Genomic DNA, 17,587 nt, shown 5'->3' with positions numbered 1-17,587 from the left:
TTATTTTCCCCTTAAGTGGGTAAAATTGGCTTCTGCCTCACTGTTTTTTTTTGTCCTTCCTCTGGATCAACTTGCAGGATAACAGGCTGAACTGGATGGACTTTCATTCTTCAATGAAGACCCTCTATGAAGTTGGCAGCTCATGTACATGGCATTTTCTGTTCTACATAACCACCTAAAGGCTTCATTTGCGTAGTCATTGAAGAATATTCATTTTATATAAAACATTTTAACCTTCTAAACAAGAAAATCTTTAGAAAAAGGCACACACATCACTAGAATGAAACGTTTATGCAATAGTTTAGAACAGAAAATTCAACTTTATTTTTTACAAAATGGTTTCCAGGGAATTAAAATGCAATGCTAGTACTTGCAGAATCAAGTTCAAGAAACTTGTGGCAATTTAAGTGAATATAAATATTTCAAAAGCCTCTTAAATGTAAAAGTTTTAAAAGTAAACTGTAACATTACATATTCCCCTAAACCAGTAAGCTAAACCATGAGAATTATTTCTCCTGAAATGGAATCTTGCCAGTTGGTTAGTAAAGCTATACCACATTCATTCCATTTCCAGATAGAAGAATTAAAGCCTTTTTTTCTTTCCGCATATCACACAATGGGCTTCGACAGAAGCGTATTTAAAGCACCAGGTTCTACAATAGCTTTAATAATCATCTCCTCTGCTCACAACTTCCTTGCAGGTTGGGCGCAATAGTATGGTGTGCTCAAATTGTGCTGTGTAAGAGCCTTTGATGTCACAGAGTGGTGGGTAGGGGTCTACTATACCCAAATCACACAGGTTCTTTAGTGCCATTAAGTATTTACTCTCTCCAAGACGATCTAGCCATCTGCGGCAGAAAGCAAGAGTGCCAAAATTCTCATTGATGACATTCAGCAAGTGTTTTGCTCGTGGAAGCCTGGAAATGAGGAAGAAAACCAGAAGGTCAGGAATGTGCCTAAAGTAGAAACACTAAGCAGTCATATCACTTCCATTTGCAACTGTGTAATCTGAACCTTTTAGACCTTCACCATGGCCATACTGAGCCAACTATCCATCTTACATTAAAAAAAAATTTTTTTTTAAAAGTGCCAGCAACGAATAGTGCCACCATATTTGAGATGGGTACAATGAGATCCGTCATTATTAGGCCTGAAGATTGGTGACAGTCTTTTTGAATTATGAAGCGTTCTTCAGCACATTTATTCATACTTTACCTAATTGGCACATGTCCCACATCAAAGTTCTTCATGTAGTGAGAACATTCCATGTCATCATGAACAACCCCCTTTCCAGTACTGCCGAATGTTTCTATTGCATACACCTCACCTTCCTGAAAAGACATAACCCTACAATATAGATACCAGGATACAGTAAATACAAAAATGTTACCTGCATAGACCACCAGTACATACCTCCATTCGTGTTGCTTCTCCACCTTTCACAATGGGTACAGTTTTTCCACCATGTATTCTGTAAGGTCCAATGGAATGGCCATTCAAATTCCTTATTGGTTTCACTGAAATTACATTTATAAAAAATATATTAGTATAAAAAAAAAAAAACACATGATTTTTTTTTAAACTATTAATAATAGGTCATCAAGTTGTTTTAGGCCACTCACAGACGAAGGTGTTCAATGCGAGAAACTCCCTTCATGTGGCAGTGTGAGATCCCGTTCTTAACTCTGCTTCTCTGATCACACAGCATTAGGTCTCATGCACACAGCCGTTGCCGTATTGCAGCCCGCATACAGCGGGTCCGCAATACACAGGCACCGGCCGTGTGCACCCGGCACCACAGATGCAGACCCATTCACTTGAATGGATCCGTAATCCGGAGCTGCGGTGCAGAGCGGAGGCATGGAACCCACCAGGCCCTATCCATGCAGCAGCCGTGACAGATCCAGACCCATTTAATGTGAATGGGTCCATGATCCGTCCGCACCATAAAAACAGAACCCTTTTTGCGGTGTGGAGGCACAGAGAGAAACACCACAGAAGCACTACAGCGTGCTTCCGTGGTGTTTGTCCATGCCTCCGCACCGCAAAAAAATAGAACTTATTCAATTTTTTTTACCGTGTGGACGGATCATGGACGCATTCAAGTAGAATGGGTTTGGATCAGTCGCAGCTGCCGCACGTATGGGGCCCATGCATTGGGGACAGCAAATTGCAGTCCCCAATACACGGAATGGCCGCACAACGGCTATGTGCATGAGGCCTCATAATGATTTATAATGCTGTGTGACCCTGGGAGACCTGAAATCTATTGTATTACACTGACATAATGCTGACTCTCAGGGTCACACAGCATTATAAATCATAACTTAGTGCTATCCTGTTAGAGGAGTACAGTTCAGAACGGGAACTCACAATACGGGTTTCTCCCATTGAACTTGCTCTCACTCTGGATCTGGCCTTAGTATTTTTTATTTATTTTTTTCTTCATGAAAAATGTATAAACACACCTTATTACCCACTGCTTTTATGCCAAGATTATAACGGGCTGTGGTGTGCACAATCACATATCAGCCACTCACCTTGATAAGTCTTGCCTTCAATTTCAACCTCATATGACTCCATAACTTCTTGGACTGCTTCACCAACATCACATAAGCGGACATCAATGCCAGAACACTAAACAAATACATCCTTAGGTTAGACTTCACACTTTGGTGACCTAGATGGTAGGTGACTTTAGTTTTAAAGGCTAAAAGGGTTCTCCGATTTCCTGATATTAATAACTTAGGATAGGTCATCAATATGAGATGAATGTGAACTGCGCTACAGTACCCCAACACAGCCACTACACCACCTTCTGCTTCCGGCTCTGTACACTCAGTTTTTTTCTAGTGCTGGAAGGTGCCCAGAACAGCTTATAGTGTACTAATTTCTCAGCAGTTCAGTCTTCTGTATGCTTTTGATCAGACACGTATGCTTTTGATCAGACACCATCTTGAGTTTTACCCGGACCCTCTATGCTATCAATCCCAAGCTACCTCAGCACAGCACCACATGGGCTAGAGCAAGTGCCACCTCTACCAGCTGGGGAAACACCAAGTAGCCTCTCCTCTACACAACTCCGCCCTAAATTCGGCCTCATGCACACAACAGTATTTTGTATCAGTGTCCAATCTGCATTTTTTTGCACATGACTCATTAATTTCTATATAGGTTGACAAGAATAGTCATTTTCAGTAAAGGGGGACAGAAAAATGTGTATTGCACACACAAGGCATCCATATTTTGTGGATCAAAATGACTAGGTCATGTGCACAAGGCCTAACTGTGCAATAGTCTGTAATCATTATCAGTAATGTCAGTGATAGAAGACGCAATAATAAAATGGCTGCTTGAACTTCCCTTTAAAATGTACTCTAGTTTTGGTGGAATTTGCCTTTAAAGGAAACTGAGGAGGCTGGTCACAGGCGCCCAATACAGGAGAATATGTGAGCGGAACACCTGCTTATGTTATAATGTGCACATTACAGGCTATTTTGTCTGGCACTTTCTGTTATCATTGTGAGTTTATCACAACTAGCAGTAAGTACTTACATGCCTTAAAGGGATGGTCTCAACTCCTGCCTATATGCCCTACAATTACATGACAATTCTTACACCTTTAAAATACTTATGAATATAGCAATGGCGAGGGGGAAATAGAAGGGGCGAACGCCCTGACAATGAAATGAAGCCCTCAACTGCAAGATTCTCTCTAAATGCAAAAAAAACGAAGTTCCTTTAAACGTCATACCTTTATCCCAGTGTTTGTTGCATCTTTGACAGCCTCTAGCAACTTGTCATACTTTGGATTGAAGGTTACAGTGAAAGCACAGTCAATTATACGACCTTTAAAGATGGCACAAAAGAAATACCTTTAGGCACTTTCCTAGCCACATGCAGGCAGATAACGGTTTTGCCGCTATATTTACCATTGATATGGGTTCCAAAATCTATTTTGCAGACATCATCATATTGCAGGACGGTGGTATCACCAGCATTAGGAGTGTAGTGGGCTGCGCAGTTGTTTAAGGAGCAGCCTGTTGGGAACGCAAGGCCGGCATACAGTCCATTTTCCTTGATAAGCTTGCGAGAGCAGTCTTCCAGCTTTTCACTGAAATAAAATCAAAGCAGCAAGGTTTCATACTGGCATGTCCAGTTCTTCATGCACACATAGGATAGTGCTACTCAACGTACTGAAGGGAAACTCAGTGATAATAGAAAAATACTCTACCATTCAGAGGGTTGTCAAGATCTGCAAGTTGACCGCATGATATTAAAGTGGCTGTGGTGTACTCTCCCACCTGATCAAACATCAACTATAGGATAGTTGGGAGGCAATGACCTGACTCCTGTCGAGTATAGTGAACGGGTCCCATTCTGATGAACGGAAAATGCACACAGCACTCGCTAAGAGTAATGGAAGAAATAAAAACACCTCCACATATTTGGTATTGCCGCATCTGCAAGGATCTGAACTATACTGATCCTGTAATTTACCCCACAAAAAAATAAAAATAAAAATGTGTATTACCTGACCCAAAATAGTACTAGTAAAAACAACTTTGTAGAAAGTAAAATGTATGGGTCTTGGTGGCTTGGGACACAGCAATGCAATAACATTTGCTTTTATTTTTTTAAGTTATGATATTTATCTCACACTCTACTGTGTGAGATAAATATCATAACTTTAAAAAAAATTAAAAAAAAAAGCTACTTGCTGTTTTTTGCTTTTGCACCACACAAATAAATAAAATGAATAAAAAGTGAACAAAATAGAACCAAAGAAAGTACACATCATCCCACAAACAAATAAATATATATTTAAAAAAAATAAAATAAAAATCAAGCTATGTAGGATAAAAAATGATGGGTCTTTGAATGCGGCGATGTTAAAACCTTTTTCTATTTTTTCAAAACAGGGGTGTTTTTGTAGTGCAAAAGCAGTAAAACTTTGGAAGAAAAAAAAATATATATTATTTGGTATTACGGTAATTGTACTGACCCAGAGAATACAGTTGTTATTTATGCAGCAGTGAATGTCACAAAGCGTAAAAGGTAAAAAGAACAACGGCAGAAATGCAGTTTTTTCCATTCCCCTAAGAGTTAACAAAAGTTAATGAGTTATGGATACCCCAAAATGGTCGCATTAAAAACTACAACTTGTCCCGCAAAACACAAAATAGAAAAGAAAAAAAAAGGACTCGTAGGGCTACAGCGATGGGAAAAGGAAAAAATAGCACTTGTAATGCAACTATTAAAAAATAAAAAAAAAACACTGGCTTGGTCACTAAGGGGTTAATATTACACAATTGTAATGAACGATAAGACTGAAAAAAATAACAAAGCTTACCAGTGTAATAGAACTTACCAGATTTCAATCATGGTCATGCCTGGCTTGATCCAACTCATGACATACTTCCTCACTTGTCTATGAGCTTCAGCAGCTTGTCTAAAGTCTGTCCATATCTCCTCACTGGCCTGGTCTAGTGCCTTTTTTTCATCACTGGTTGTCCTCCACGCAGCAGAGCGTCTACAAATGACACAATGGCCCACGGTTACTTTTGTGGCTGTGGATTAATTCCTGCATAATTTGCACCAAAATCTGACATCTCATTTTAGACATATTTGTGAAGAAAGTAAGCCGAAAAGACTAGACCGTAAGGAAGGGGGGGGGGGGGCGACGACTGGATTCCGCCTTTATTTTTCAGAACACGTTTGGAAAATGAAAGAATCTGATTAGCAACTAAGTCAATTTTCCTTTATAGCAGTTTTGATACTAGACCAAGGATGCCCAACCTGCAGCCCTCCAGCTGTAGTAAAGCTACAACTCCCACCATGCCTTGCTGTAGGTCATGGATGTCAAACTCATGGCCCTCCAGATGTTGCAAAACTACAACTCCCATCATTCCCTGATAGCTGTAGTATGCCCAGGCATGATGGGAGTTGTAGTTTTGCAACAGCTGGAGGGCCACGAGTTTGACATCCCTGCTGTAGGTTGTCTGGGCATGCTGGGAGTTATAATTTTACAACAACTGGAGTTGCGCAAGTTAGACATCCCTAGACAAGACAGTGAAAAGGGGCACCAGATTTATCAACCAGCATACGTCACTGTGATAAATCTGGTGCATCGTTGAGACTGTTAGGCCTCGGCACTCGACCTCATCAGTTTTTACGGTCCGCAAATCACAGATACTGGCCATGAGCGTTCAGCATTTTGAGGATCTGTACATCCTGCCCTCTGTTAGAAATGCCAATTTTTCTCAGCAACATAGACAAGAATGGGACATGTATTTTTTCTGCGTGGGCCATGGATTGGAAATATGGATGTGGACAGCACATGGTGTGCGGTCATCATCTTTTGCGGTCCCTTTAAAATAAATCGGTCGACATCCCAGCCAGAAAAAATTAGGTTCGGTTGTGGACCAAAACTACGCTTGTGTGCATGAGGCCTTAGGATTTACTAATTATGTCTATTAGGATGAGTACATTTTCCCCAATAGAAGATCTTTACATGTGCCACATTTATCTACCACAACACAAAGCCAAAGGTATCATTCATAACCCGGTAGTGGCAGCTATACTAAGACCAGTGCTACATACACCAATCAGTTTGATTACCATTGGTGTAAAATGTGCACACATACCGACAAGCAAAAGGGTTAACATTGTTACCTCTGACTTTCAGACTCCATATCTCACCATCCACTACAGCTTCCAACCCGAGACTACCATCATTTTATAGACAGGATCTTGGCTAGCTCATACATAAATTGGACTTGCAACTATTTAGCATATGGTTAGTTATGCAGATTCTTGTCATGTAACTGCATTGTTACTGTTTTGCTCCTAGAATTCTAAATTAAAATTTGTATTATTTTGTGAATCCACCTCTGGCTTTCAGCACTGCCTGAATCCTTCTGGGCATGGTCTCGATCAGATTCAAGCATGTCTCAACCGAAATCTGTTCCCAGGTCTCTTTTACAAGTTCCCAATGCTGGTGCATACTGGTCGACTCACTTTGGTACGAATACAGTGTTTAAACGCTACTCACAAGTGTTAGATAGGGTTGAGCTGTGGGGACTGTGATGACCAATCCAGCACCTCTACTTCATGGTCATTGAACAATTTCTTTGCCAATCTCGACGTAAGCCTCAGGTCGTTGTCCTGCTGGAACACGATGCTGTCCTTTTCATACCCATAGTACTCGAGTGTAGGAAGAAACTAGTCTTGTAGGATACTCACATATAGCTCAGCGGTGAGACCACAATCAATCCTGGTCAAGTATCAAATTGGCTATAAAACAACCCCATATCATTAGGCTTCCTCCATCGAACTTGACAGTTCCTTTAATTTCTCTATCAGTTAGTCCCTTTGTCTCTGGTTACTTCCAGACCCATTTGCACCCATCAGAGCCCAGTCTATTGACTTTTGTCTCATCGATCCGAATTACCAGTTTCCAATCTTCTACTGTCCACTGTTCGTTCTATTTTGCAAACGCTTTCTTGATGATATTTAAGTCAAGGCTTCTTCACCTTTTTTTGGGACACCATTACAGACTTATGTAATGTGTGTCACATGGTGCTTGCATGGACATCTGTGATGTCACCATTACGAAAAAAAACGAGCCACCTCCACTGCAGTGTTTGTCGCGCCAGAACTCATAGACCCGGTGATGAGCCGACTTGTTGACTCCGATATTTTGTTTGGCCGTCCACCTGTTGGCTTTGGAAAGGATGGACGGACTTCATTTTGTAATCTTCCAACTGTCATGGCACTCACATAATGCAGTTTTGCAATTTTGTTGGCTGAGATACCGCTATCGATGAGCTGGATGATGCCGTTTCTCTTTTCTTGGGAAATCTTCATAGTTTGTGGATTCATACCAGTAACCTTTCGCTTGGGAATCAACCTAATACCACACTGAGCTATTAGGAAATGTGAGAACAGGTTGTAATTTAAAGATTATTCCACCACCAGGAGCAGAACAGTAAGGGTCCATTCACACGTCCACAAAATGGGTCCGCATCCGTTCCGCAATTTTGCAGAACGGGTGCAGACCCATTCATTTTGAATGGGGCCGGAATGTGCTTTTCCGCGGATCCGCACTTCTGCATCGTGCTTTTGTTTCCGCCAAAAAATAGAACATGTCCTATTCTTGCCCGCAATTGCGGACAAGATTAGGCATTTTCTAATTATAGTGCCGGCAATCTGCGGTCCGCAAATTGCGGAATGCACATTGCCGGTGTCCGTGTTTTGCGGATTCCCCAGAACACTTACGGACGTGTGAATGGACCCCAACAGTGCAGTTACATGACAAGAATCTGCATAACTAATTAGGGCTGCAGCTAACGATGATTTGAATAATCGATTAGTTGTCGATAATTTTATCGATTATTTGGGAAAAAAGGTTTATATGATTTTACTTGAAAAATTATGTTCCAAGGCCATATTAAAACAAATAGTGGATGGCACCGTTACAGGGGGGGGGGGGGGTGGAATCTGTGGATGGCACCGCTATGGGGAGAGGGATCTGTTATGGGCAGGGGGACCTGTGGATGACTATGCTATGGGGGGGGAATCTATGGATGACACTATATAGCATCTTATGCTATATGTGTCATCCACAGATCCCCCCCCCCTCCATAACAGTGCCATACACAGATCCCCTCCATAACAGTGCCATACACAGATCCCCCTCCCCATAACAGCCCTGGCCCCGCCGCTCACAGCAGTATTCCTTAACTGGCAGTAACTTTTACTTTAAATCACTGCATCTTCTTTTACCTTACAATGAAGCTCCAGTAACAGGCAGAGCAGGCGGCGGCATAACGTCACTTACTCACGTGACACGCCTGCTCCACCTACTTTATGAATGAAGCAGGTGGAGCATGCGCGTCACGTGAGTAAGTGACGTGACGCCGCCTGCTCTGCCCGTTACTGGAGCTTCATTGTAAGGTAAAAGAAGATGCAGTGATCTAAAGTTCAAGGACCTGACCGCCCGCATATCAACGAATCAGACGATTATTCGATAACGGAATTCGTTGACAACGAATCCCGTTATCGAATATTATCGATAACAATTAATCGTTGCAGCCCTATAACTAATCATATGCTAAATAGCTGCAAGTCCAATTTATGTATGAGATGGCCAAGATGATTGTCTATAAAACGATGGTAGTCTCAGGTTGGAAACTGTAGTTGATGGTGAGATATGGAGCCTAAAAGTCAAAAGTCCAAAACATTGTTACCCTTTTGCACGTATTTATGGAAAGGCACTTTCTGACAGTCTGTGGCCCAGAAATTTAATAGGTCATCAGTGTCTGATGGGTGGGTGTCCGCAGACGTCTCTCAGCGCCGTACAGTGTATAGCGGCTGGGCTTGGTATCGCAGCTCAGCCCCATTCACTTCAATGGTGCTGCACTGTGACCAGGCCATGAGCCTGATGAATGTGATGTCACTGGCCAAGGCTAAGCTGTGAGAAGGCCACGGCACTACTGCATGCGCCACTGCCTTCACAAACAGCTGGTCAGCGGGGGATCCCGGGTGTCGGACCCCCTCCGATCTGATACTGATTATTTATCCAGAGGATAGGTCATCAGTTAAAAATCTCAGAAAATACTTTTAATATCGGCACCAGTTTCTGGTTTAAACGCACCCTTATTTTCAGTGATACTTATGCAAGAGCGCCCATTACATGCACCCTACATACAAAACATAATCTCTCATATACATACCCATCCTGAGACGGAGGATACTCGCATTCCTGTCCTTTGGGGAACACACCATTTGTATAGAGATCACAAATTGGAATAGATGGCGGGTCGGTTTGACATTTGGCTAAAACAACAATAGACAGATACTTAAGATCCAGAATACTCAACAGCACCACCATTTTACACCTTCATTGCCTTCAACATGACAATCCTGTAGAAACCACGAATCTGTGTGTTACACGGCGACACTTATCATTGCAGAGAGGAAGACTGCTTCTTAGATCAGGGAATAAGACGTATACTTCCTACAGATCTCACCCTCAGCTTAAGGGGTCTTCCGGAACGATAAATTGATGGTCTGTCAATAAACTGAATTGTAGCACCTGGCGCTGCCACAATGTACCACAAATATACCTGATAAACAATAAAGAAGACTTGGGCCCCTTATTCTGCTGATCAGCATGGATGTCACCACATAGATACTGATGGTCTTCATCTTTCCGAAACACAGGCCCCAATATTACAGTTGCGGGAAACCCCTTTAATTGACAATGTAAGACAGCATCATATCCCTTATGAGAATACACACCTCCTTTCTTCTTCTTCTTTTTCTTCTTCTTCTTCCCACCATCTCCTTCACCTTCGCCATCTTAAAAAGGAGAGAATAACTATAATCCATAAACATGTAACATCCTTATACGTAGGCTGCATGCACACGTCTGGGAAACACGGCCCAGGTGTCAGCTGCATCTCCTGGTCCGCCGTCCTCTCCCTGACATAAAATTTACAGAAAATGATGCACTACAATGGTAAATGCAATTGACAATACATGGCTAAATACTCACACAGATATTAAAATGCGACTTCGCCAATATATTCTTATATCAAGAACATACCGGAGCCCGTGCACCCGTCAAGGTCTCTCAAAGTGGCACGGGACCTAATGCTAACCTACCTATGCCGTATGGGAAATGACAAATAAGGGTATAAAGTCTGACACACAGCTAGCAGCTCCCAGTTACCTCCAGCGTGAAATCACACATACAATGGGAGGAGGCTGCGAGTCCCACCTATAACTGACTCATGTGACGCAGGCTGTACCTGAATGTTATGCCTCTTTCACACTTGAGTTGTCCGGATCCGTCGTGTACTCAATTTGCCGGAATTACACGCCGGATCCGGAAAAACGCAAGTGAACTGAAAGCATTTGAAGACGGATCCGTCTTCAAAATGCGTTCAGTGTTACTATGGCAGCCAGGATGCTATTAAAGTCCTGGTTGCCATAGTAGTAGTGGGGAGCAGTATACTTGCCGTCCGTGCGGCTCCCGGGGCGCTCCAGAGTGACGTCAGAGCGCCCCATGCGCATGAATGACTTGCCATGCGATCACGTCATCCATGCGCGTGGGGCGCCCTGACGTCACTCTGGAGCGCCCGGGGAGCCGCACGGACGGTAAGTATACTGCTCCCCCGCTCCCCTTTACCATGGCTGCCAGGACTTTAGCGTCCTGGCAGCCATGGTAACCATTCAGAAAAAGCTAAACGTCGGATCCGGCAATGCGCCGAAACGACGTTTAGCTTAAGGCCGGATCCGGATTAATGCCTTTCAATGGGCATTAATTCCGGATCCGGCCTTGCGGCAAGTGTTCAGGATTTTTGGCCGGAGCAAAAAGCGCAGCATGCTGCGGTATTTTCTCTGGCCAAAAAACGTTCCGGTCCTGAACTGAAGACATCCTGATGCATCCTGAACGGATTTCTCTCCATTCAGAATGCATTAGGATAATCCCGATCAGGATTCTTCCGGCATAGAGCCCCGACGACGGAACTCTATGCCGGAACAAAAGAACGTGTGAAAGAGCCCTTACCCATAGATCAAAATCAAGGTACATTTAAACCTGGAGTTGCCACACCTCCAAGCGTGCATGTACAAACAAAATAAAGTGGTCATTAAAGGCAGGAAGATGCTCAAAACCACATATGCTGTTACGCATTTCTAACCGGGGGAGCAAATCCTGCCCATGTGATCCGTTGCCAACAGCAATCCCCAGGAAAAATGCATACAATGGAGGATGTCGGCAGCGGACCACATGCACCACACAAACTCACTGCATCACAGTGATTTACTATGCAGCGAGTTCCTATCTGAGAGCGGGTCCATTGTACTGTACTGACATTGTCGAGTACAGTGCAACAGACCTGCGGACAGATCGGAACTCACTGTATCTTACTACGATGCTGTGAGTATGTGTCAGGGAGAGGCCATCGGACCAGGAGAGGCAGCTGACACGTGGGTCATGAGACTCAGACCTTATGCACCACAATAACCTGTAGGGTGCCTAGAAACGCATTACAAGTCCGCCCTACTCACATCAGGTCCCTTCCTGACCCGCAGACCCCAGTGGACACATACTTACAGTTCTTAGAGGGACACTTACCTTCCTCCTCCTCGTCCTTGTTTTCCAGAGTCTGCTTGTCCAGCTGTTTCGTCACCTCATCAATGATGGGGGCTGCTGCGGCGCCGGCTTCTTTCTCGGGCTCTTGTCCTGCAGAATACACATGTAATGAGTGTGAGCTCCTACGTCAGAAATGTTCCACAGTGATGGGGACCTGGAGGAGGCGCTATATTCTACCTTACAGACACAACATGGTTCCACAGAGATTCCTAATGTCACCAGTCACACAGGGCGTCAACTGGACCAACCTGATCCCCATCATGTGCTCAGCAGTTTAAATGCTGATCCACCAGTGGCAGCTTGCTGATGGTTTCCAGTTTACTGACCCTATCCGAGCACGGTCAGCACCTTAGTCCAGACAGAGTGTAAGCTCCTGTGTCCAGGACACGGGGAGGACCTGTCACCGCCGTCTACACCCGCTGAGGCCAGCCCAAACCCGCACCATGTCCCCCTTCCGAGGCGGTCTCCTACCGGCTTTCTTCTTCTTCTTCTTCCTCTTCTTCTTGGCGGCCGTGCTGTCCCCTGCAGCCGCCACTTCATCCTCCTCCAGCTCTCCGTTCACATGCGAACCCCCGTTCTCCACCCCGGAGCTCTCCCGTACAACCACGACGCTCGCCATCTTACCAGAGAAGGAAAGGCTGTCAGCTGCGCATGTACATGACTGCTCCGCGATGCAGCAGGGCCGGCGAGGTGCATGCTGGGATATGGCTGGCGGACCGGAGGTTGCTGCGGATGGAGATGACCAGCAGAGGGCGCTGTGTCGCCCAGGATGTCACCTACAATCACTGTTATCATGTGTCACAATTTCAAGATGAAATAAAATGTCATTGTCATTTCCCTCTAGAATATTCATATTTTGTCCTGCTTCTAATACTCTACTGATACTGTTTTCTGGGAAGTTTGACAAGACCAGCCAAAATGATTCATCAGGGTTGCCATCAAGAATTCTTCTTTTTTTTCTGCGTAACTTATCCCAAAATCACTTCCAGAAAACATTTTTATGGATAAATTGAAAAATGGCAATAAATTATAAAGATTACAAGTAATACAGATCTATATCTCAATATACTGATAAGACCTCATTACCGGCATTTACTGTGAGGTGTAAAATGATAATAATTATCACCAAAATCACCTAGTCAGGTACCACCAGCCTCAAAAAGCCACGGACACATCTATTTTTTTTCACAGACACAGGAAAAGTTGCCTATTTTTACTGACTATCCAGAAATTTCTGGATCTTGGCAGCCATGATCAGCATGCCTTACTGATACTTTCGTCATTCTGCTGTAAGGGCCAGTTCACAGTTTTGTTTGTTTTTTGGCACATTTTGTTTCCGCCTCAAAATCAGCCCCGAAAACGCCTTAAAACAGCCTCCTATTCATTTCAGTGGGAAGCAGCATTTGCTTTTGGAAAACAGAAGTAGCATGCCCTATCTTGGGACAGAATCCACACTGAGTCTCCCATTGAGATGAATGGAAAGCATAAAAAAACAGCTCCGTGTGTGTCCATGCTTTTTTTTGCCCAGATCCACGACAAATGCTGAAAATGTAGTTTTGTATTGAAGTAAACACCCATTAGTAAAAAAAAAAACTAAAAAAAAAGCATCAAAAAACACAAGGTAAAATCAGCACGGATTCTGTGTGGAATTTTGTAAGCAGATTTTCAAAATCCGTCGTGTGAGTATACCCTACAGGCTGAAACATGGATGAAAATAAGTGGACCACACGGGGTGGCTGCTCCCAAAACCTTCCTCCCCACATGCACACCCACATTTCTTCACAAATGACCTGCCACACTGTCCCTGTAGTCAACTCACCTTTCAGTACTAGTATTGACAACTGGGTGTTAACATTCCCCTTGCCAAAGGGCTGTGTCCCTACATACCGACAGCGCCCAATCATTACTGACGGTATCAGACTTTATTAGGACAAATCCTCTTGACATAAAGAATGGTAACACCCAGTTATCACTATGGCCTGAACTGCAGAGACTTTTTGTGGAATACAGGTATTTACTATGTCAGGAGATCCTCTATAAACCTAGAGACTCACTGTTGTCATTTTATCTTTCCTTTTCTTCTCTATGTGTCCCAGACTGCCATGATGACTTCTCCTGACTGCTGCAGCGTTTGTTGCTCAGACATCTTTGGCCCTTTGCTACTGCAGTCTTGTGCAACCTCTATAGCAACACACATAAATTCAGACCCCAGAATAAAACCAGAAAAGGCTGAAAAAAAGGGACTAATAGCCAATAAAATCCCTCTATTGGGCCCCCATACATAACCCTAATTATAATAGACTTTAATAATCAACTGGAATAAATACTACAAACATTTTACAATATTTGGTCACTGCAATTATTTTTCAAGGTGTGCTAGGTGGATGGCAGTAATATTTGTGCAAATGTCTGTAGGTATGGTAGGCTACACTAACCTAATAGATTTTTATGCTATTTATTAAGCACCCAGTTTTTCTTCACTGGAGTTTGTGTCTTCTGTAGCTGAGCTGTTGCTGGAATTTATCAGTCTACAGCTGAGCTCCTCACAGTAACTCCTGACGAAGCCACTCAGCCTGCGAAACATGTCGGGAGGGTTAAGTTAGTCTTTTAGGCAGGGAACCGCTACATCAAAGGCAGCAATGCTAGTTATTAGGCTAGACACGGCGACACTGGTTGCGCGACACCTCTTGCAGCCAGGATTGCTAAGTAGCGGTGATTCCATAGAAATTAATGGGTTCGCGGCTGAATTTCTTGCGACTGCTGAGGCAATCCCATTAATTTCTATGAGATCACCGCTACTCAGCGATCCTGGCCGTGACAGGTGTCGCCCTAGCCTTAGGGTAGTGTAGCCTACCATATCTACAGGTATTTGCACAATATTCCTGCCATCCACCTAGCACACTTTGAATGAATAATTGCAGTGACCTGGACCTTAAATGTTTGTGGGTTTTTTTTCAGTTGATTATTAAAGAGTATTAAATAAAGATTATGTTTTAAAGTTATGCATGGGGCGCAATAGAGGGATTTTTTGTCTATTAGCCCCTTTTTTCAGCCCCCACCCAAACAAATACAGAGCTCAGTCCTCTAATCTCTTAAAGTATGTTCACATACGGTAGAAATGCTGCAGATTTTCTGTCTTAATTTTCTGTGTGGAAAATCTGCAGCATTTACAGTATGAACTGACCTGTGGGCAGGTATTAAATCTGCAGAATGTCAATTTATACCATGGATTGTATGCTTTGTAATGCATACGGTGACTTCTGTGGCAAACCCATAGCAAAAACTGTAATGTTCTATGTTGAGAGACAGTTACAGTCCCCAGAACAGACTCTACTAGACAAATACAGACCCAAGAACATACCGCCACATTAAGGCAAATGCTCCAAACCAGACCCCTTAAATATAGACCTAGACCCCCTAAATACAGACCCTGATCAGACCCCCTTAATAAATTGAGGCTGCAGTCTGCAGAGCAGTTACAGTCCCCAGAACAGACCCCCTTCCTAAACAGACCCAAGAACATATCACCTTGATGAAGAGTTTGCAGGAGGGCTTGAGAGTGCCTACTGCCATGCATAGTATAGAGATACACAGGACCAACACCAGGTGTCATGGTGTGGGGCACCATTAACTACCATGGCCATACCTGTCTTTTATTCATAAAGGGAACATGGACTAGCCTTTGGTATGTCCAGAACATCGTGGTATTAGTCCTACTGCTTTTTTTTTAGGGATGAGTGCAGCCCTGAACTCCACCCGCACCTCTATCCTTACCTACTTGCACGGTCCGTTCTAACCGACGGTGTACAACTGGGCGGCAGTTCCTAGCTTAAATACGTGCAGGGGCCTAAGGAAGAAGAAAACTATCGTAACCAGAATCAAGGGAGCCAAGGTCCAAGCCAGGAGGAACGCAGTTTGTTCGGCCGTGAGGAAGGGGGAGGAGAGGGATGAGAGGCTGTGGGAGGTTACGCAGTCGGAAGGAAGGCGGGCTGGGCACTGTAAGAGGGGCGTTACTGGGACACAGGAAAATACTAAATCCAAGTCAACACAAGCCAAGGTCAGGAACCAAGAGGTAACAACAGTACAAGCGAAATAACAATAACGAAGTCGGATACCAGCCGGGGTCAGAAGCCAAGAGGTCGCGTAAGTACCAGGGAAGTCGCAGAGACGAAGTCCAAAACAAGCCAAAGTCAAAAGCACAGTAGTCACGATATACAATGCACTAATGTGGTAAGACCAATCACAGGCAACCTGTGGCCAGCAGGCTGCCTGTTAAAGGGATTCTGTCACCAGGATTAACGATATGTAGATATTTATATGTCCCCATTAGTCTCCAAGTCCAAGCCAGAGTGGCAGCCTCTATCTCAGCAAGGGGAGATGCCACCCAGTATTAATATGATCCTGCCTCATTATATACCATGCTCCAAAACCCCAAATAAAGGGGGCACCACCTTGCTTGTGTGATCATTAAACAAGCACCACTTATCTGGCTTGTGATTGGCCATGTATATGGAAAAATATGTTGCCTATGCCAGAAGGAGCGGGGCAGAGGATGAGAGTAGTAGTGGCTGCATCGGTTATTCACATAAATCACAGTAGCAATCCTCATGCAAGTGCTCCCGACTACTGGGCAGTGATTGGAGGGTGCACCCTTTCTTTCCTCAGGGCACACCCTGATGTTGGGGCTCTTGCCTGATGGTAGTTAAGGTGCCCTTGGTGTTATTAGTGTTGTATGGGTGCAAGGCAGGAGATGTAGGTGCTGTGGCTGGCAAATGCTGCAGGAGTCCGTAACCAGGCCAGTTGTAGAAAATAGACTCTCTTTAAAGTCTCTCTTTACTAAAGTGCAGAATGGGAATTGTAGTACATCCAACAATACCAAAACTCAGTTCCAAACAATTCACAGTGCAAGTCTTCCCTAATAGCAATTTATGGATATAAACAATGATGGGATTGTAGTACTCCTTCCCTATATAATCGCTCTCTCTCTCTCTCTACAGAATCTAAAGCTGGTAGTATGGTTCTTGCTAAACTTGTCTGTAATTTCCATGCTGAGGGGTACAGGATTAAGATAAAGTTGGCCAAACCATGTCAAAGTGTAGAATAGTGTATTAGCAATGTTCCTCTCTCTGCAGTAAAGTCTTTATCGGCATTAGGCTGCTTTCACATGGTCAGTGTTTGGTCAGTGATTTCCATCAGTGAGTGCTAACCAAAACCAGGAGGGGAGCCTCCACAGATATAAGGTATAATGGAAAGATTTGCCCCTGGTCTGTGGTTTTGGTTTTAAAGCACATGGAGGTGACTAGGAGCAGCACACCATATGTGCGGTGTTTGCGCTCCTCAACATGAAGCCCAATGGCTTAGGTAGGTTTAGCGTGGGACCCGCCTGACCTGAGACCCCCTTGGCGCTGGGTAGGTGGGCTC

At 43.9% G+C, this 17,587-nt stretch overlaps 1 protein-coding gene across 1 annotated transcript; it reads right to left on the bottom strand.

Annotated features, from left to right (window-relative positions):
- Positions 1 to 300: 300 nt before the first annotated feature.
- On the bottom strand, positions 301 to 12,824 carry METAP2 (methionyl aminopeptidase 2). Its single transcript, XM_044280535.1, has 11 exons — positions 12,638 to 12,824; positions 12,149 to 12,256; positions 10,306 to 10,365; positions 9,738 to 9,840; positions 5,372 to 5,533; positions 3,933 to 4,114; positions 3,755 to 3,849; positions 2,541 to 2,637; positions 1,414 to 1,517; positions 1,216 to 1,331; positions 301 to 917 (listed from the first exon to the last, which is right to left on the bottom strand). The coding sequence occupies exons 1-11, from the start codon at positions 12,783 to 12,785 to the stop codon at positions 665 to 667; spliced, it is 1,428 nt and encodes a 475-aa protein (XP_044136470.1). The 5' UTR covers positions 12,786 to 12,824; the 3' UTR covers positions 301 to 664.
- Between the last annotated feature and the right edge of the window lie 4,763 nt (positions 12,825 to 17,587).

Source organism: Bufo gargarizans, chromosome 2, assembly GCF_014858855.1.
Source record: "Bufo gargarizans isolate SCDJY-AF-19 chromosome 2, ASM1485885v1, whole genome shotgun sequence".
Taxonomy (NCBI): Eukaryota; Metazoa; Chordata; class Amphibia; order Anura; family Bufonidae; genus Bufo; species Bufo gargarizans.
Note: the sequence above shows the minus strand (reverse complement) of the source record. Positions and strands in the feature narration are given on the sequence as shown.